We start from the raw sequence: 21,537 nt of genomic DNA, 5'->3' as shown, positions 1-21,537 counted from the left end.
TTGCCTTTGGACACACTCTTGCCGCCTTCTTCAGCCCCCACCACTGCTTACGCTCGGGACGCCATCTCCCAGGCCACGCTGGCGCGCCAAATAGCACGTAGTAGGCTTCAAGCCTCTCAAGTTTCCCAGAAGTCAGCCTACGACCGCCGTCACCAGGCCGTCGAATTTACCCCAGGATCACTCGTCCTTCTCTGGACGCCCTCTCGCAGCGTCGGTCTCTCCGAGAAGCTCCTTTCGCACTACCGTGGCCCTTACCGTGTCGTGCGCCGTGTTACCGACGTGAACTATGAAATTGCTCCCCTTGAAACCTCGCCATCGTCCTCTGGCGCCACCACCGACATCGTCCACGTCTGTCGCCTGAAACCTTATCACGACGCTCATACGCCGCCGCCCTAACGCCGAGACGGCGTTTCAGCAGCCGGGGGTCCTGAATCGGGTAGACGACGACGACAAACAGTGATGGCACGAGTGGGAAGAGTAGAAGACGACAAAGAAGTTCGGACTGTGTTCTCGGTGCCGCTCGCAGCTGTTCTTGTCAATTTGTAAATATCTGTAAATATATTCTTTCCCGCGACAATATTATGCTACAAGACATGGAGAATGTTGGAAAATCGTTGCACCCCGTTTGAACTCTGGCATGGAACGCCTATGTTATTCTTTACCATCACTGTTAAACCATTATCTGTCTACTAACTTTGATTTATTTATTTGCTCCACTGCTAAGCTTCGCTCTATGTTTACTGAGGATGAATAACTGATTTTACTTATCCTGGGATTTCATTTTTCGGACCACTCTGTTTTGCTTCTGTTCTGCACTGATCAAGTGTTTTCATTTTCTTTTGTTTGACTGTGTGAATTGATTGCTGTTGACCAAACGCTGCTCATTAAGTGGGGCGACGGACTCGTCAAGCCGCCTATTGACGGCTTTTTTCCGTCGTCCTCCATCTGTGTACTGCACATGGTGGAAATAAAGTCTTCTTCTTCTTCTTAATTACTCCCATATTACAGTCTACTCCATCTTGGGGGGTTGCCCTAAAAATCTGACCAACATGCATTGCTGTCACATCTTTTTCATATCTCTTTTTGCTTTGCCGCAGCTGTTAAGTGTCATTTTGGTGTAATTTTTATACTTGCCTTTTACTGTTATGCACCTCAGTTTGTTTTTTCGTATCTGTTTGCAGTATTTTGTTCACCATATAATGAATTATACTATATCACGGCTTCTTTGATAATGCACTAATATTAAGACGAGCTACGGGGGTTTTATTTTATGGTTGTGATTTAACCTATATTGCCTGTCTCTTTTCTTCTGATTTCCTCATCATTTTGTTTGTTACTTTGCTCTTTTTTTTTGTTCAAACATTTTTGCTTGGTACCGCGTTTTTTCCGATTATGCTCGGCTTACTGTGTTACAAATACTGTTCGAAATTTGACGCTTCCCTTACACAATGCTTTGTGGGCCTGTAAGGTATTTCAAATAAATAAATAGAACTACATCTTATTCTCACAGTGTTCGCTTCATGGTATGTCGTCATCCTGCTTAGACTGAGGTCAATGATGGGATTTAGACTGGGACCAAATGCGAAATGGTCCGCGTATAGTAATATTTTTATAGGAGTTAAAGTGCCATATTTTTCTCGTTAATTAGTCGTAGCCAACAATAACGATAATCAATCGTAGCTACTGTAGCCAACACTGCAGCTGTGAAGCATAAAGTTGGTCAGTTTGGTTGGTTTATGGGGTTCAATGTCCCAAAGCAACTCAGGCTATGAGAGACGCCGTAGTGAAGGGCCCCGGAAATTTTGACCACCTGGGGCTCTTAAACGTGCACTGACATCGCACAGTGCACGGGCATCTAGAATTCCGCCTCCGTCGAAATTCGACCACCGCAGCCGGCATCAAACCCGCGTTTTTCGGGTCGGCAGCCGAGCGCCGTAACTACTGAGCCACCACGGTGGCATAAAATTAGCGCACTAATTAATTTAGAGTAAATTATATTAAGATTGACCTTTTGGGCGTATAAAGGGAAGCAACGTCGCAAGCAAAATATACCAACAAATTATGATTCGCTACATCGCTGAAAAGGTAGGACGTACCTCTTCTGTACCCACTACTTTGAAGGTGCGAGCTGCAAATACAAGATCTACATGGCGGAGCACTGAAAGCAGTGCAATTAGAGAATCAGCAACGGTTAGAAAATTGTGTTGGCGGCGCGAAGCAGAAAGCCTGAAAACCCGATGCGATGCACCCGCAACGACCAAGCGGATGCTGACGCGCTTAGACTGCACCGCTTAAAAATATGACGGCTCGCAACACCTTCAACGTCCCCCCATCTCAGCCCGAACTATCTATGAACAGAGCCGGCAGCAAGCCACGTGCCTTCGGGCTTGCCCCTTCCCCTTCATCACTTTCTACTCCCGCAGTAAGAGGTAGATACAAAGTTTAATGCCATAAAATATGCAGGCGTATGACAAAAATTGCAAGGACACCTTGGCAACTAAGGTGTTGAGAGGCGAAAGCCGAGTACACTATGCCGTGACGACTTCCGGTGGATGTGACGTCACACCTTTCCCGTGGCTATATTGATACCCAAATTATACATCTTTCGGGTATCCTAAGTGTTAATTATGCTTAATTACACATTTTTCCATCTAATTTGACACAAATCCGACGTTTTTCTGGCTATTCTGTGACAATTTTCACTATGCCATGACGACTTCTGGTGGATGTGACTTCACACCGTTCCTGTGGCTATATCGACGTCCGCGCTATTTCGACATTTTTGCCTATAATTAATTAATTAATCTACAGTCATTAAACTTGGCTTCCAGGTTCATTTTTTCCTCCTCTATCAGAGGCAACCATTGGTACCCCAAAGTACGTCTACCCCATATCTGCGGCCTACCTGCTTTAAACGGTGGGACAAATGGTGAACGTAGGGCAAGACAGCAAATTTCTTTTTTTTCCTGACTTGAAGGTTCTGGCGTCTCGTGCTTACAAAATTACTTCATCTTTTTAAGTATTCTGTTGCATGCAAGTATTATAGCGTCATCCGGAAAGCCTGCTGACCTCAGCCTCTGAACCTTTTTAATTAAAACGCTGACTGATAGCGTGCACACATGACTTGTTAATCGCAGAACCTAAACAAGAACAGCTATACCACATTTGACCATCTTGGAATACCATCTTGGAATGGCCAGAACGTTAACTCAGCAAAGGCTTCATTTACTTCTGAAAGAAAGACCAGCAACATGATCTGGCTTTAAAAGCAATCTTATAAGGAATAGTAGCTCATTCTTTTGCGGTGTTTCAAAGGTGAATTTTAAGCCTTGTCCGCAATCCTCAAAAATCTTTAAAAAGCCGTTTATCTATCCCTGGGAGTCACCGTTTTCAACAAAAACAAGACAATCATCTACATACCTAAACACCTGTTATGTTCGGGAGCCCAAAATGCTTTCAATGGCCTTATCGACATGACTAAGAAAAATATTACTCAGTACCGGAGCTACTTTTCATCCAATACATACCCCCGATTTTGGAGCAAACACTCTGCCTTGCCATTCAACAACAGTAGCTTTAAGATTAAAAGGCAACCGCTACAAAAAGGCTCCCAAAGAGATTCCGCATTTCGAAATGAATTCTTCCTCTACGTTAGTATCTATCATACATTTGCTGACACATTGCAAAAGGGTATCGTGCAGAAGAGAGTAAAACAGTAAAACAAGTCCTCCACATCGACGCTAATCACGTTACACAGCCCAAGATTATGGCACTTCAAATATTCTTCAACCGTCAAAGAATTAGGCACTAGAAACGGATCGTCTACTGCCTAAGAACACAGGTTCCTTTGTTAAAAGCTTGGCACCTCATATTGCCAGATAGCGCGGAATTGATCGTCAAGTTTGTGGGTTTTCGCAGAAAAAAATAGTTCCAGACAGTCCTTTTCTGCATTCTTTACCAAGCAGTGAAGGCGCCCTAAATTAATTTCCTCCCGCAGACGCCAGGTTTCGCGCCTTTGTATTTTCACACCAGTGCGCACAAGCTTAATTTTTGGGGGATAGACTTCCAGGCTTTTTCATTAAAAAGCTTTTCCGGGAGTACAACAAAATACCCACCTTTATCGGGTTCTGGCTATTCCAAGATAGTCAAATGTGGTATACCTGTTTCTTGTTTAGGTTCTGCGCTTAACAAGTCGTGTGCATGCACCAGTCAGAGTTTTCATCAACAGGTTAAGAGGCTGAGGTCAGCAGGCTTTCCGGATGATGATATAATATTTGAATGCAATAAAATACTTAAAAATATGGAATCATCTTGTAGGCACAAGACTCCAGAACCTTCAAGTCAGGAAAAAAAAAGTTGCTGTCTTGCGCTACGTTAACCAGTCGTCCCCCCGTTTAAAGCAGGTAGGCCGCAGATATGGGGTTGACGTACTTTTTCAGCACCTAATAAGCTGGACAAAATTTTCACCATGGTTGATAGGAACACCAGAGAAGACAAACAAAAATACGAAAAAGAGGAACAACAAAAAAAGCATGGCAAGTAAATCTTGACTTAAAGTTCGTCTCTTATGCCAAGGGTGTGGTGTATAGTGTTTCCTTCATGTGTGGCAAGAGCTGTATAGGACAGACGGGAAGGTTCTTGAATACGCGCTTGCGAGAACACAAGTCTTTGAAAGAGGTCCCTTCCTCAAACCTAGCCTTGCACTACAAAGAGTGTCGTCGTAACACCTCAAGGACCCCGCCGCCGTGGCTCAGTGGTTACGGCGCTCGGCTGCTGGCCCGAAGGACGCGCGTTCGATCCAGGCGGCGGCGGTTGAATTTCTTTAGAGGTGAAATTCTAGAGGCCCGTGTACCATGCGATGTCAGTGCACGTCAAAGAACCCCAGGTGGTCGGAATTTCCGGAGCCCTCCACTACGGCGTCTCTCATAGCCTTAGTCGCTTTGGGACGTTAAACCTCAATGAACCAAACCAGCCAAACACCTCAAGGAGGAGGAGGAGGAAGAATAAGAGGAAACCGAAAGAATAATCGGATTGCTACCCTACACGGCGGGAAGGGGGCGAGAGGATAAAGAAATGAAAGAGAAAGGAGAGTAACAGAAAACTGCGTAACACCTCATGACCTACTGCAGAACCATGTACTCCACTTCAACGATACTAAGGCCTTGTACAATGACAAAGATAAACTATAACTAGAGAAATCAGCGGAGCATATCATATTCACAAAAACCGCGACACATGTGTAAGCACCTCAGCCGTCCTCGTTCACGACTGTGAACTATTGTATCTTTATCACCATGACTGAAGCTGACATCAGCGTTGTTGGTGTAGATCATGCGTGCGCCTGGCTGTAAAGAGAGGATATTTCATCTGTTCCTTTTCAATAAACCTTCAGTTGCTAGCCAGCGCCTGTTGCATCTTCTCTCTTGTCCCTGTTGCTGCGCTGTTTTCTTCAAGTATCCGCGTCAAATGAAACGCGAACAGCGGAACGCGTGGCGATAGGTCCAATTGAGTTCGCCTGCCTGTCGTTATCAGAGGGAGGCGCGAAGTTCCGGTTCGCGATTTTACTTCTATTTTCTTTGGCGTTCGTTTTCTTGTTTTGCCACTGGAGCGCCACATTCATACCACCGATTACACCTTGCACATCTCTTTGATTTTGCTTCCACCGATGCCATGTTATCAGCATCTGCGCTGCGGCAGTTGCGATTGGTGGTATGAATGTGCTGCTCCAGTGGCAAAGCAAGAAAACGAACGCCAAAGAAAATAGAAGCAAACTATCGCGAACCGGAAATTCACGACTCTCTCTGATAACTACAGGCAGGCGGCCTCAATTAGACCTAGCGCCACGCGTTCCGCTGTTCGCGTTTCATTTGACGCCGATCTATACTACCAACTCGCTCAACCACCCGTTTTATACCTTCCTCACTGTCGCACAATGATGCTGAGAAACGGCAGTAGCCTAGGTCACTTAGAAGACAGCACGCAGAAGGCTTCTGCGATGGCAGTGCGTAACGTCTGCGCCCTGCCGAAGCCACACATGAAGCGTTGGTTGGTTTATTGGTTTATTGGGGTTTAACGTCCCAAAGCGACTGAGGCTATGAGGGACGCCGTAGTGAAGGGCTCCGGAAATTTCGACCACCTGGGGTTCTTTAACGTGCACTGACATCGCACAGTACACGGGCCTCTAGAATTTCGCCTCCATCGAAATTCAGCCGCCGCAGCCGGGATCGAACCCGCGTCTTTCGGGCCAGCAGCCAAGTGCCGTAACCACTGTGCCACCGCGGCGGGGCACACATGAAGCGTTCGTGGGAGCAGTTAAGTCATGCAGTACGCCGCACCAAAACTAGGAACGCTGTCACGCACGTCTATCGCAGGACGTACAATTAAGACACACGCGCGAGACATTCGTCTTGAGCCAAGTCGCCATCGGCGGTATAGTCTTTGTTCAGCAGTAGAACCATTGCAGAACCCCCTGAAAGGCGCGGTTTCTTCATGGGTTTTAAGCTTGTCACAGCCTATCATTGCCAACGAAGACAGACATAGAACGTCAAACAGTACCTCCAGACTTCAGCTGTCTTGAGCTCTTGCTGCTACACGCTGCTTCAAGTCGGCACCTATAAGCAGTGTAAGACGACCTAAAATGGTTGCGCTTCTGCATGGCACATAAAGCGCTAGCACAACGATTACGCAACTGTTTCCTTACTGCCTTTATCGGTGTCGATAACGCCCTCTCGGCGGCAGCCGGCATCGTGCCGTTCGGCCAACTTTTCCATGCCTATCAGCCGCTGCTATGCCACACCCTGGAACAGGAAGGCTGGTTCTAATTAAAGTCCCTAGATCAGCTTTGCTAAGTAGCGACAAGTCCCTCCTCTCCTACCCCCTTTTCCCCTGCGGCTCGCGTTGTCCGCCATGTTCTTCCTAACGCGTTCCGGCGGCGCGGTTGTATGGACTGGAACGGCGGACCTTGCAGAGTCGCGGCTTTGCTGTAAGGGGCAGTGAAAAATGTAGTAAATGAGCTTGGTATGAGAACAAGGGAAACGTACCAGTAATGCGCTCCGAATGTGATTTGCGTTGAGTTTTGTCGGAGACGGCGAAACTGCAGTTGTGGTGCGGCGGCCAGTTCGCGAGAGAACACGGACACGCGTGCAACTTTATATATAGCATATTATTGCAAATACTACCAACGGCGGTTTGCGGGGCAGCTTTGCTGGCCGGTGAGAGAATATTGACGGGACAGCAGTGCATTTCAGTTTCTTTATGCCAAGCTTCCTCAGAATTATGGGCTCGAATTGATCTTCAGTAAAATGGAGCTTTAAAGAAGGGTAGTCGTATTAGGAATATATATGAAGATGAAAAATACAAAAACCCAGCTGTGCAGGTGAGCACACTGAAGTCCCTTCATGAATTTCTAGGACAGACAGGGAAGCCGATGTCTGCGGGGGGCCGGTATGCGCGAAATAATTGCGGTGCTGCCTCACGGATTACTTGTATGGCGGGAATAGAATGAAATAAATATTATGGGCACTGGACGCTGAGACTGACCCTTGGTTTCGCACAGCAATAAAATTCCTTTGCGCCCGCGTCACAAACTTTTGGCACGTAGAGCACTTGTGCAGCTAACACCCCAATAAATCAGACATGCTATGCGCGAGTGTGAACACATGTAAATTCATCTAATTGGAGCGCGAGTTATGTACACACCGCCAATTTTTTAATAGTACTGCGCGAGCGTCGACTTGTCAGCGCCTTATCATGGCGCGGAGCGCGAATCAAGCGAGAATAAGAGCATTTGTTTCAGATGCACTGTTTTTCGCTCGTTTTGCCGCTCAGCGCTGTCATCAGGCGCTGACAAGCCGGCTGGTCGGCTTAAGAATTGGCGGGGCGTACTGCAGAACACTTCGCAAGAGGCTACGGTTTCAGGGCGCATTACTGAGCGAAAAGTTTTTGGCTACTTGATCTCAATGGGCCAGCTGCAGTAGGTGCCGGAATTGAGCCGTAGGCTGAAATGCGCGCGCATACTTGCACTGACATGCATGTTTACGAAATGACAAAGGCGGACAGCAGCGCGTAATCAAACAATCGTCAAGCATAGTGCGAGCTGGGAGCTTTACCAATTCTGACTCGCCAGCCAAAGTTTGCTACTATAGCATCGAATCTCAACGATGGAAAACAGGAATTGAGCTTACATCGCATAACTTGCTAGAATTCGTCAGCTTGAAATTTTTTCTCCCAATCCTGTGGAGCCACGCTTTCTGTCGCACAATATCGTTCTTCGCCAGCGGCACTGAAAACAACGCCAGCCCTTTTCCTGACTGGGTTGAGCACCCGAAGGCGCAACAGCCCGGCATTTCATGTGCTGCTGCGGACACAAAAAAAGCGTCCGATAAACTAAAGTGACTTCCAGCAAACAGCGACAAATATAAAAAAGTCACCTCCGCTGAATGTCCGTGGCCAGCCCAACTATACTGTCACGTTGTAGTGACGGCAGTCCAGCGGTCAGGAAGACAGCAACTAAACTTGCAAAGGAAGCTCTTTATTTGGGCTGACTTGCGCCCACAAAACAACTGAATCACTCGGCGGCGCCGTAAGCAACAGACGTGCTCGTCAGTCGCCGAACTACGAAATGCCCGCCGCTCGCGACATCGCTCAATTTAAAGCCGGCAAGGAAACTTCGAGACAACCAGGTCAGGATCATCTACAGTAATCTGGCAAAACGTAGATGCAGCTCTGCATGGCTTCGATCAGTCGAGGTTAGTCCGGGCGCTTCTCGCGTCATGAAGAAACGTAGCGTGCAAGCGCCGTCGAACTATGCAGCCGGACGACTTAGGAAGAACATGGCGGAACGGAACCAGCTAGTTCTCAACCGGAAGTGGGCGCTGTCCAATAGTGTGCGTCGGCGGCGCCGCAAACGTTTTCGGTACTTAGCTTTTTTTAGAAAAGCTCATAAAGGGACTTTAGTTCTAATGAGCGCCACCGGCATGGGTGGCGTCATCTGGCGGCCCACCCGGCTTGTAGCGGACACTCTGCATCCCTATGTTTGCTTCCTGTGAGGGATGATCCCCAAGACCATTGTGCTACTCCCGTGCACTCACGCTCTATGTGAGTCCTGCAAGGCGCCAATGGAATCTGCCCCTTGGACCAGGAGAGTTTCGACGAAGAAGAGTGCTGCAGGAATTAGCTCGCAGCCAGGAAAATGAACACCCTTAAGTGACACGTGCTACCGAACTGCTTATCAATAGAAAATGTGCCCGTAAAACTGGGGCCGCTTTGAAATTGATTTCTTAGGATCTCTATCAAGATGTGGCCGTCCCTGTATTCTTTTCACAACTGAAGCCCCAAGTTTCTGCCCATGGGTTGCGGACGGATTTCTATCTTGAGTTTGATGTCTTTCAGAATTAATCTTATTAATCTTATCTCATCGTTTTGATGAATAAATCTCTATTATTATTATTATTATTATTATTATTATTATTATTATTATTATTATTATTATTATTATTATTATTTTTACCGCCTTGCCGTATGTCCCCATTTCAATAATGTCACTGCTTCCGGCCTGAACATTTGGCCCGGACCCACGTGTCGTCTTTTGCGATTTCTTCGTCAGGCAGGCGTTCACGCCTCGGCAGAATCCCTGCAGCTTGTACTTCTAAGTGAATCATTTCCGATACAGCCAATGTCAACCGCACGTATCGCGCATTTGCGAGGTGACCGTAGCGCGGTAACGGAAAGGTAATACCCCAGGTAGCACCGAACATTAGAATAGTGTTATAAAAATGTTATATAAGTTGGAGTAATGTTACATGTTGCATAGTAACTTTACATTAACATTAAAATTAACATATAACATTATAAGTTACATAGGCAACGTTACTTTCACATTCTAAACAAACGTTGTTTTAATATAATCTTCTAAATTTTATTATAATGTTAGAGTTGCAACTATAAAACAACATTGCAAATATATTTCGAGCACAGATTTCCAGACATTTTCTCAATGTTCTTAGAGCAAAGATGTTTTTCAACTAACAGTACCTTGTAACCACATCTCTTAGATAGTACTCGCCATAGATTATATGAAGAGCTCCATTATTTTGTCACAAAACTTTAGTTATTACCCATTCCCCACTGTCACTCATGGGACATCCCGCAGTGGCGAGTATATAAGCTCGGCGGCATGATATCCGTTTGGAGGCGAGTGAATGCGAGTTGCTGTGCTGTAGTGTAGCGGAGAAGGTGTCGCTCTTGTTGTTGGTTCTTGCAAAGTGTTGTAAGTTGTGTGCCGTCACCACTGGCAGGCCTGCATGCTTGTGCGCGGGGCTGCTTCACCATTTTCGAGAAAGTTCCATTTATGTTGTTTACATGTTTCATAAATGTTTGGGGAAGGTTATTCGAACATTTATATGTAACATTACAAAAACATTAGAAAAAAAGGACATTAAGGACATTGAAATAACATTTGAGCGTAACAAAAATGTAACATTATCGCAATGTTTCGGTGCTATATACCTGCGGTACGTCGCAGTGTCAAGCACAAAACGCAGACATGATCAAAGCCCTCATGTGTGCAGAGGAGACTTGTAGAACTACGGCAGCTGCCAACCACTGTAGGATGTGATGAACCCCCTCTGTCTGCACCTTTCGAGGCTTTTTGGTCTTGAGCTATGCCAGTGCCATATGTGCTACGCTACGTGGCTTAGGATACTAAATGGTCTGAAGAATTTCTGTCAATTAGTGCTCATGCATCGGCGCTCTCCACAGCACGTGAGCAGCACTGGCAAACCATCTGGTTCTCCATGTTCGGTATACTTTCACCTCAAGTACAGCGCAGATTTGATTTGTTCAATTTTAGTTGATTTTTCTCCCTCTATATGCGAGCGATGGGTTTGTGGCATCTCCCCCTGGTGCAAGTTTATTGTCCGTGGCGGGCTGCACAAGCGGAACAGTGACATCGGGCTTAACGAGCGCGGGATCCCGATGCAAACAGCCTGCTCGTGGCCGCTGTAGTCTATTCAAATTTAAAAAAAAAATGGCTGTGGCTCAACTTGGTTAAGCCGGGAAATCGCGAAAGCAATACCCGTGGCTACGCCCTCGCTCACATGATAGTCGTGCTGTTGTGGTGCTTGTGTGAAACTTGTTGTATACCTTGGTGCTGCTGTGGTGACCACTTGGCTATTAGTAGTGAAACTATAATCGCTGCGGCTGTGAGGATATATTTGGTTGCTGGTGATGTTAATGCAGACTGTAGAACTGCTCGTTCGTTCGTTTCGTTTATAGGGTTTAACGTCCCAAAGCGACTAAGGCTATGAGAGACGCCGTAGTGGAGGGCTCCGGAAATTTAGACCACCTGGGGTTCTTTAACGTGCACTGACACCGAACAGTACACGGGCCTCTAGAATTTCTCCTCCAAAGAAATTCCAGCCGCCGCGGCCGGGATCGAACCCGCGTCTTTCGGGTCAGCAGCCGAGCACCATAACCACTGAGCCACCGCGGCGGCTTGTAGAACTGCTGTTCCTGCACTGGCTACAACGGCATGCTTGGCACTCATGGTAAGTGTCCTGGTAAATCCAAGGTACACACTAGTCACACAAGAAGACACATTGTTACAGTGGTTAATCGGTTTTATTCAAGCCAATAAACACACTTCGGTGTGGTCCGTGAAGAAGTGACTCTTCACTTGTACCTCTCTTATTGAATACCGGTCTGCGTTTCTGTAGGCGACCAAGTCCAAACTACCCCCCCCCCCCCCCCATTGAGTAGTTGATCTTGGCTGCTGAGGGCATAGCTGGAGGTAGTATTTTTCGTCCAAGGACTCGATGAATTTGGGGTCTCTTCTTGGGTCCTTGTTGAAATTACCAGTGCATATGAGCATTCTTTTATCGGTGCGCTTCGGCAGGCCGTTCGCGAGGGTTTTTGAGTACAGCATCGTCTCCTGTTTGCGGTGAGATGTAGACACCAGCCACAACTAAGTCCAAAGCATTCACTTCAAAACACACTGCTTCCCCATCTTCGGTAGGCACTGGGGGTGTCACTACGGTTGCTTCCAAGGGTTGCCTTACGTATATGCATACCCGCGTTTCTACTTTGGTTATCGCGCCTAGCCCCCCCCCCCCCCCCCCCCCCCCGACAAAGTTGAACCCAGGTATGCAGATGGGAGTATCCCCAGAGCACCCTGTCTCAGTGAATACTAGCACATGAGCTGACATTAAGGAGTGTATCTGTGGCTATGTCGTGTTGATTCGCAGCAAGGGATCTCACGTTCAATGTGACAACCGTGACCACATTGTTGGCGATTAAGTCTTCACAACGACTGAACGCAGTGACCAACCTATAGTTTTCTAGCCTTTCAAATTCTGCCACGAGAAACTTGTCGGGATTAGGCCCGTTACGGGTGAACTGTCGGCATCCATCCTTGTTTGTAAGATATAAGCCTTGTAAACTCGTAGCACGACTCAAGACTACATACACCAATTTGTGGGGGTGCTTGGATGCATACTCGTAGAGGACTGCATCGAAGGTTCCACCTTGCGACTTGTGTATGGTCATTGCACTGGCAGGTATTAGTGGAAACTGCGCCCGCTTCACCGACATATGTTTGACCAGCTTTCCTTTCAATTGAAATGCCCCGTGGTCGTGGCCGCCGCGATCTGCTCCGGCGGCGGCGCGCGCCGTTGCTCAAAAGCGCGCTTCGATCGCGGAGGCCACGCCGTGGTGGCACCGCCGCGGCTTGCGACGGCGCGAGTCGGTGACCCCTCTCTTCGGCGTGACGTCACAAAGCACCTGTTGCGCTCCTAGCGGAGAGCGCAGGCGTTAGGCGCCGGTGGCGGCACCGCCGCGACACGGCAAAGGCTGAAAGTGCAAGTAGTAAAGCTCTCGCTTTAAAAGTGGTTGGGTTTTAACGTACACTGTAAAAAAAATGGCAGTGGCTTAGCTCAGCTATGCCAGGGTATACGTAGCGAGAGCTACCTGGCGTCTCCGCTTCGCAAGACGTTCTTCTCTTTCCTCAGGCGTCTCCGCCGATCATGCACGCTCGGCGCCAGCGGGCGTAGTCGGGCCGGCGCGGAGGCGAACTCTGACGTCATGCGCCGCGCACCTGCTGCTCCTCCCTGGTTTCGCGCATGCGCACTATCGGCTTCCCAGGCTCAAGGCGAAATGCTTGACTGAGCTTGACTGGGTAGCATAGTGTAGCTCTCGCTACAAAACTCACACCCTCCCAAAAGGGTGCAAAGTATGCTTTTCACACCCGTAGTAAGGGTGGGATCGTTACAGTTGCAACCTTTTACCGACTTCTTTAGAGTTTCATAGGTTTTGATTGCTTTAAAAGACACTGATCGATTTTTTGTGCGCACTCTTGGTGGGAATGGGAAGCTAAACATTCCTCACGAAAAGCTGCCGACGACCTGTCTAACTTTGCACTACAGTTACGGCATCCTCAATAATACATAGATGTGTCTTTCACGGCTTTTCTGAGCCCGTTTGCTTGTCACATCCGTGATGTCTGCATTACGTTCAGCACGTGATTTTTCTGAATACATTAAAAAAAAGGAAGAAAGAAAAGCTTGCCAAAGGAGGTCAACCTTCAGCAAACTCGCCCGCACAGTAACACATACAGTAATGTACCACGTATTTTTGCCAACGAAACATGAACAGCATAGATGGAATGTGTCATACAAATTAAGCTACTGAGGAGACAGGTTCAGAACCGCCACTGCTGCGCGCAATACTTAACTGCCACAAAGCGCACTTCCTCCAAGTTTATATATGCCATTTCAGCGAGCCCCTATTTGGAATCAGTGATGATCAGTGATGATGAGCGAGGATGAGCACTTCAGCTAAAATAGTTCAGTTAATTTACAAATTATGGGGGCGCAAATTGCAGTCATAGCTGCGGCTTTCATTTGATGTAAAGCTCGAATAGCTTACACCATTTTAAAAGCACGCTTGATTCAATTACTGCAATGTTGTCCAACAAGTCAAAGAGCACCCACACACCTTTCGCACCCTTGCACCCGAAGGAGCTAACAACCTTGCACCCGTGCACCTTTGAAGGGTGCATTAAAAATGCCAATTAACGTGCACAGTGTCCCCAATTTCGAAAAAAGAAAAATAAGGGTGTGGAAAGGATGCAGTCGTTAACGTTACACCTTTAAGGGTGGAAATTTTTTTACTGTGCAGTTAAGCCGAACAGATGTACAAGAGCAGTCTGGTTGGCTCATGGTTTTGCTTTGGTGGGTCGTCGGCACGTCTGGCGACGGTATTAGTTCGATAGTAGTATTAGTTGAAGACGATGTGCAATGCACAGTGCGAGAGTGTTTTTCAGTTTAACGCGAGGCGTGTTCGGCTGCGGCGATAGAATAGTTTTTCTTAAGTATAATGTACCAACTAACCCAGATTTCAACTCTTCTAGAATAGTGCTCTCGGGCAGTGGCCAGCGAAGCAGAACTGTTCGCTCCGCCGCGGCAATCCCAACCCCAATCATATTTATTTCTGTGGGTAACTGAGATGCTTTAGACAGACATCGGCTCTTTCAGGGTTGCTAGTTAAGTGCTGTTTTAGGCCACTCGGCCATCGCTGCAGCCTTTCACTCCATGTGTAAAACCGCCAGCCTTTCGCGCTGTGGCAGTTCTTTGGCACACACAGGTCCGTGCTGCATGCTCTAGTTTTCGTCACTGCGCAGTAGGTGAGCTCACGACATCGGAGCCAACATGCTAACGCGTTCCCCATCAATCGCAGTGACTGCTACGAGGGACTTCGTAGTGAAGGGCTCCGGAAATTTCGGCCACCTGGGGTTCTTTAACGTGCACTGACATCGCACCGAACACGGGGCTGTAGAATTTCACCTGCATCGAAAAGCGACCGCCGCGGCCGGAGTCGAACCCGCGTCTTTCAGGTCAGCAGCAAAGCGCCATAACCCCTCAGCCATCGCAACGGCTTTTTTATTTCCAAGAGTACGGGGCTTCTAAAAGAAGCTCTATGGTCGGATACAACTAAAGTCTGCAGTGAAGCTCCACCCACATTCAGAACCGCCGCACAGAATTCCTCCATGATAAAAAGTACACCATTGTTAAATATTTCCTTCGTAACAAAACAAGAAGCTAATCATGACAAAACTACAAGCTCAATGATTTTGATGCCTCTGGCTGTTTGGTAGTCATTAAAAACAGATTCTGTTATGAACAGCAGAGTAATACTGTATGCCACAGACTGTGGCGCACTGTCACCAACTTTTTTTTTGTTGTATCCTACTAAAATAGTTTTATTGCACAGAACAGGGCTTCGTGAACACACATAAAACTCCTGCGCCTGCTCAAACACAAGGTCAACTGTAATTATACAGCTGGCCTAAAATAAAATGCAGCCCTGAAATCAAGCACAAAAAGGTACATATTTGTAACAAATTTGATCGCACTTCATATACAAATGAAAATAATTTTGAACGCAGTGTCCAGAGCCCCCTTAAGAGAGCATGCTGCACACATGGTTTCGTGCTTATTTGCCCAATGTTAACCGCATGAACAGGGTGCGGTGAAGTGCCCCTCTCCACTGTGGTCACGTGATCCGAGTGCACTCGCGGATCACTAGTGAGTAGTCCATGGAGTAACCCGCCGAAGAGCCGGTCTCGAGTGGACAGATACAGTCGGGGACAAAAGTCTCCGGACTACGTGTTCCTCTAACGAAGCCGATAGCTCTGTTATTAGTCGGCGGCTGGAGACCACACTTGTGGAGGTAAAATTTACATTTTTGTCCTTTCATCTCCACAAGTGCAGTCTCCAGCCGCTGTCTGATAGTAGAGCTATAAGCTTCGTTTGAGGAACACGTGGTCCGGAGACTTTTGTCCCTGACTGTATATACAGCAGAGTGGCGGAACTGTTATCGGACGCGCTTGCCGGTGCCCAGAGTGTACTTTGTCTTTTGACAGACTCTGTGTACGTGTAACATCGCACAGGCTTCCAGACCAGTCCCAAATATAGCACTCTTTTATTAAACATTACCAGACTTGCTCACACCACCTTAGATGTGCCAAGGAAGAAAAAAAAAAAAAGCATCCACGTAAAGAGTGATCACAAGCACGTCTCACGGCGAGTGTGCCCCAAACATTCCGCAAGGCACACCAAGAATTAAAAATGGGCCACGTCTAGTCCACTTCGTGCCCTTTCTGTACACACACAGATAACAAAGTGACGAGAAAGAGAGAAAGAAAATGTCCTCCAGAGAGCAGAGCGACGCCCTCGACTCGGGGGCACGCATCAGGGCACTTCCTCGGGGCCCTTCCGTATCTTGAGAATTCACAGTGCTGGCAGGAGCAAACAGTGCTGAAAAGAACACACTCTGATATGACCATTCTCGCACATCTCGCTGCAACATACCATGATGCCTTCTTCCCCTTGACTGGCTCTCACGCAGCCACCTAATTTTTAACAAGCTATGCAAGCGGGCCCTTGTGAAGTGAATCATAACCCCTGCTTAGTGAAACCCTGTCACATTTCCATTACGTCCTCTAAGGTAGCAGCAGTGGTGGTAGATACTGCTCTGCGAGGCCTAAAAGAAGTGAGATTTGGGTGCCATCTTGGATCAACCTACGCAGCCTTAAGCAGCACAACTACAATGAGGATCTTAAACCCACTTATAGTACCACAAGACTGCAATCATCCAAAAGCAGTAGCATTCAAAAGTGCCGAAACTAGTGCTCCAACGTTCCGCCAACAAAATAATATTACTTCCTAAACTAAAGCCTAAATGCTGAATAATGATGGCAGCCTTAGTTCCTAAGATGCACTTTGTTCACATGGACAGAACATAATAGTATTTTGCTCTTTGTGCACTTGCAAGTTACAGGAACTATTTTCACGGGAAAAAAAAAAACATTGGTGCATAACAACGTAGTTCTAGCTGCCAAAACTGGCTGCGTTGAGCTCTTCAGCCAACAACGCTGGCCACAGATCTGAGATCGATTTGTCTACAAGAATTACGAATGCACCGTCTTTTGATGTACGGATGACGCCTTGGACTGAGTGCAAGTTTTCCATCACCTCCAATAGGAATAAACCATACTGTGCCACAAGGTTAGGCGAACACTCTGCTGCAAGATTTCAAATTTGACGCGCACACACTTCTGGTGAAAAGATAGCTCCATACATACCAATGTACTATGAAATCCAATTTCCAGTCTACTTTCGCGAGATTCGTTATTGCAGTCAGTACAAGTTTCAAGACTGAAGTGCCACACTTTGAACACTTGTCATCACAAAAATGTGAGCATTCCAAGTACAATCCAAAAGAACTGCACATTTTGAGCACTGGAACTTGTCCACAAAACAAAAGCATAAAAAGCCCAGACCACACAGGTAAAGGAAAAATGTTGACATAGCAAAAAAGAAAAAAGATTTTTCAACACACTTCAGTGCAGAAAAGAACACAAGAAGAATGTCAAATGCGTAGGCTGTACCATGACGAACGTAGTACGAAACAATAAATACTGAATACCCCAAGAAATACTGAATATGCTCAGGCAAGTGAATGCCCCTGCCTAACATTAACTTTTTTTCTGAGAACAGCCACATATTACCCTTTTCTGAGGCTTGCAATAACGCATCCTCTTGCTTTCCTAAGAGCACTACAAAATTCAAGCAGTCCACATCAGTCATGGTGAGCCAGATTCTGTTGGCACGAGAAAAGATATCCAAGCTCGTAGACGCAAGCAACACTATTGGAACACTGCGTTACGAATCGCTCTTTTAGTTTTATGTGTTTATTACAGTGCCGATAAGATTAACTTTATTACAGAAACCAAACGAGCAGGACTAGCAAAACACGGGCCCACTCGAGAACAAGAAAATTTTTATGAGAATGATGATTAATCAGTTAAGGGGTATCATAACAATGTGTAATTAGCCCGGATCTTGGCAAACTAAGTATCAGCTCTAAAACAGCGATTATCAACTAAAGAGCTCAAAACAGGAAACTAATGAAAAGTAAGGTCAAAATTCGCAATGGCCACACATGCCCCCACTCCACTGCCCTACAAAGTAGAGGACTCATGCAAGGAACTAAGGTGTCCCTTCCAGACTAACAGCGGCAGCAGCCACCAAAAAATTTCAGAGTAAATTCTTTACATTAACTAGTTGTGGGCTTTTGATCTAACGTACGCCCCAAGTGAAGGCATACGAAGGCGTCAAAGAACCTCACCATCAATGAGACGACAGTGAGGGCAACATTAAAGCATTCTGCTGACATCTCACCCCTGCAGCGCACAGATATCCGAGACAGTGGCTGCAAACTACGTGGACTGAACACCAGACTGCTGGCCCTGGACACTACTGCATGCCAGAAAACAAACCTCCCAGGTTCAGGAGCAGCTGCACTTCAAATGAACTACGTATCTACATCACGCTTGAACCAGGCATGATCGAAAATTACACACCACAAAGCCCCCTTACAGACAGATGCTCCCTAACGGCCTCTTCCAATTAAAAGCATGATGATTGCCACAGTTTATAAACTGTGGTATTTAAGAGGCAAAGACGCAGGCCAAACTTTGGTCACACTACTGCATGGTTCCCATTCGCTGCACTTCACTGATTCAACTGCACTGATTTGATCAATTTAAGGCTGGGATACTTCGTATCGAGACACCTGCAGTGCAGTGAACGGAACCGCATCCAACTCGCCAGTGTAAAAGCAGGGAACTTCAAGGTGCAAAGACTCTAAGCACCAAGGGTTTAAAAGCATTGACAGCTGTAATTTTCATCACCAATACAAACTGCACGCTCGAAGCTAGAAAATCTGGCTCCAAGAACCGATTTTCTGGTAGCTAGGCGAGCAGCCTCAGAATAGGCGTTGGGATATCTTTGGTCACCACAGACAGCAACTAAAAGCCCTGCTCCTATATCTAGCTGACAGTCGTGCTAAAATTTAGACCCTTAACAGAGAAAGTATTAAGGGCACGTGAATTTTTTTTAAGCCACATAAATGCATGTCTGTCCTTCCCAAGCAATTTCCAGAAATGCTGCTAGTGCCCTGCAGTTCAGGATTCTTCAGTTCTTATGTCTTTAGCCTCGAGGAATCAATAGCTTTCAAACGGTACTCAGAAACTCCACGTGTCTTTGCTACCTGACATGCATGCAAATATGAGCCTGTACAAGCACCTCCCACAACAAAAATGAGTGAAACAGACCACTAAAAGGAGATTTTTACACTCAACAGAATGGGGTCAGTTCCAAAACAAAACGACTAAAGAAAAGGTTGCGGTTGAAGCGTGCATGGATCTTGGTGCTCCGGGGAGCCAACACAACCCACCATGAGACCCAGATCCATTCCGTCTAAATTGGCTACTAGGAGAAGTGAGCTGTCAACCAACATCAGGCACGGTTTCTCCAAGACCAGGAAGAGCCGGCCCCCAACGAAAGATCTCCATTCACCCAACTCCACACAAGCTCTAGAAAACCATCATCTACTGCCCGCATGCTGCGTACTCTGTACAGGAAGTCGTTAAGCTGCGCCTTTTCTCTCACCCCACAGGGGCCCGTCCGTGCATGCCATTCATCGAGAGAAGACTGCTGCCTCACTGCCTTGCAATGAGGTAACGTTCACAAACTCCAGATGGCAGCACGCGCTTGTTTCACAGACCAATTCACGCAGATGTCCACAAAGCAATCAAGTGGCGCCTGCCTCCACGCAACACCGCTTTTTCTTTTCACTTTTTCTTTTCCACAAAATCGGTCCTAGAGCACTGAGAAAGGGTAAAAACAAATCTTTTTTACTTCAGTTTTTTTTTCCTTTAACACTGCAATGACGATGCCAACACTGTAGAGATGTCCAAACACAGGTGGGGGGGCCGATATACTCCTCCACCCCTTGTTGTACCACCGTACCCCGTCCGCGCAGAGAACGGAACTGTGGCATCACAGTCCAGCCACCATCCTTTGGCAGGGGTTCCAACACTTTTTTTTTTTCTTTCGTCCGCAAAGAGAAGGGACAGCAGAGTACTGAAACGAGACGCACACACACACACTGGGGGTTCACATAAGGGCCCAGTTGGTTGAGGAGAGGCCCGTCGACTGCTCCAGGGCGTGCGCCACCTGTTCGGGGATGCCGTGCGAGAGCCACAGCTGCTGCAGCTGCTCGTAGCGGCGCGGACACAGGTGCAACGGGTTGCCGCGCATGAGGCCCGAGTCGGTCTCGCCGTATTCGTCGACATACGGAGGTGGCAGGTAGCAACCTGCGCAGAAAGTGTCGCACAGCACTCTTTTAGTTGCCTCTGCGGTCAACAATAGCGCGTACACCCTGTGGGGGGTCTTTTGAGAATGCTCCTTCTAGCCGAAGGGAGGCTTGAGAGAGGGTCTTCCTCCTCGAGCCTTGTCCTAGGGAGCCTCCCTTACTATGAGTCTTTTGTAGCGATAGCTACATGGCCACGAACTTGCTATTTCGCTGTGGCAGTGCTCCGAGGAGGCACAGAGGCCGACCTTGAGCTGTTGCCTCGCAACCGCACGCTTGCCGCGCCATCTGGCATGACGTCACACCGCTTGCTTGGTCGTTGCGCTTGCTTTCGCTACGTATATCCTGGCACAGCCGAGCTAAGCCACTGTCAATTTTTTTTTGTGTTATACGCACTCTAGAAGTATGAAAAATATCAAATTTTCAACTGAAAAGTGAATACAACTAGTAAGAGTTAGTTATGAATCAAACCATTCTTCAAAGATGAGGAAACACAGAGGCACTTGGCCACGAGATCGGAAAAACGGAAATCTTGTAATTTTTGGACGTCAAACATTTCAGATTTCAGTAGTTTACAAATAGCAAATGCTATTCGTAAACTATGCTATTCGTAAACTACTTGAAATTTCAAATGTTTGCGCACTCCATTGTAATCGTAACTTATTGAATGAATAAACAAGCATTTGATGAAGAGTGATTAACTGATTCATTAGAGTACCATATCTCTTGTGTAAGGGCAATGCCCCTGTATGGGCTGCACTCCTTGTTTTGGACTAGATAATTGTGAAAAAATTATGGTTCTACATTAATTTTAAATTCGTAGGTGGACCGCGGCTCCAAAATTCATTTTAAAAAATTGATCTTTACACGAGTTCATATGGTAATTAACTGATCGAATAAGCAATATCCTGTCAAAACCTAGAGTCCTACCAGTCTATCCACTGACAAGAGGCTTCTTGGCAATCAATGAAGCAGAGTGTGACCAAGGTATGCAGGTCAGAAACCAACGGAAAGGACGCATAGTCACATGGTGCAGTGGAACCCAAAAATACGACTTTGAGGGGACCGTCATATAATTGAAAAACAAAGAATATTGGCAGTGGCAATCAGTCTAGCGCAAAAAAAAACAGGTATAGGTCGCCTAAATACGCCCGTGGCAAGAACCAACCCTGCTCAAGAAACGTAGATCAAATTATAAAAAAATAACAACCAAGCATTTGCAAGGAGGAGGTTCAGCGCATCTTTACTCTCACCTTTAAAAAAAATCTTACCTCTTCTGGACATTTAATGCCCAGTAATGACGCACGCATCAGTTTCCTCTCGAGA

At 46.8% G+C, this 21,537-nt stretch overlaps 1 protein-coding gene across 3 annotated transcripts in view; it reads right to left on the bottom strand.

The window, feature by feature from the left end:
- Nucleotides 1-15,956: 15,956 nt before the first annotated feature.
- Nucleotides 15,957-21,537, bottom strand: part of Ubr1 (Ubr1 ubiquitin ligase) — a 61,596-nt gene continuing 56,015 nt past the window's right edge. For all 3 annotated transcript variants that reach the window (XM_089560232.1, XM_089560234.1, XM_089560233.1), the window contains exon 27: nucleotides 15,957-20,215. In XM_089560232.1, coding sequence (XP_089416358.1) covers nucleotides 20,016-20,215 — 200 coding nt within the window. In that variant the 3' untranslated portion in view covers nucleotides 15,957-20,015. The remainder of the gene's footprint in view (nucleotides 20,216-21,537) is intronic.

The sequence above is a fragment of the Amblyomma mixtum genome, chromosome 9, assembly GCF_055824585.1.
Source record: "Amblyomma mixtum isolate Tamu chromosome 9, ASM5582458v1, whole genome shotgun sequence".
Classification (NCBI taxonomy): domain Eukaryota; kingdom Metazoa; phylum Arthropoda; class Arachnida; order Ixodida; family Ixodidae; genus Amblyomma; species Amblyomma mixtum.
This window is presented reverse-complemented; position numbering and strand designations above follow the sequence as displayed.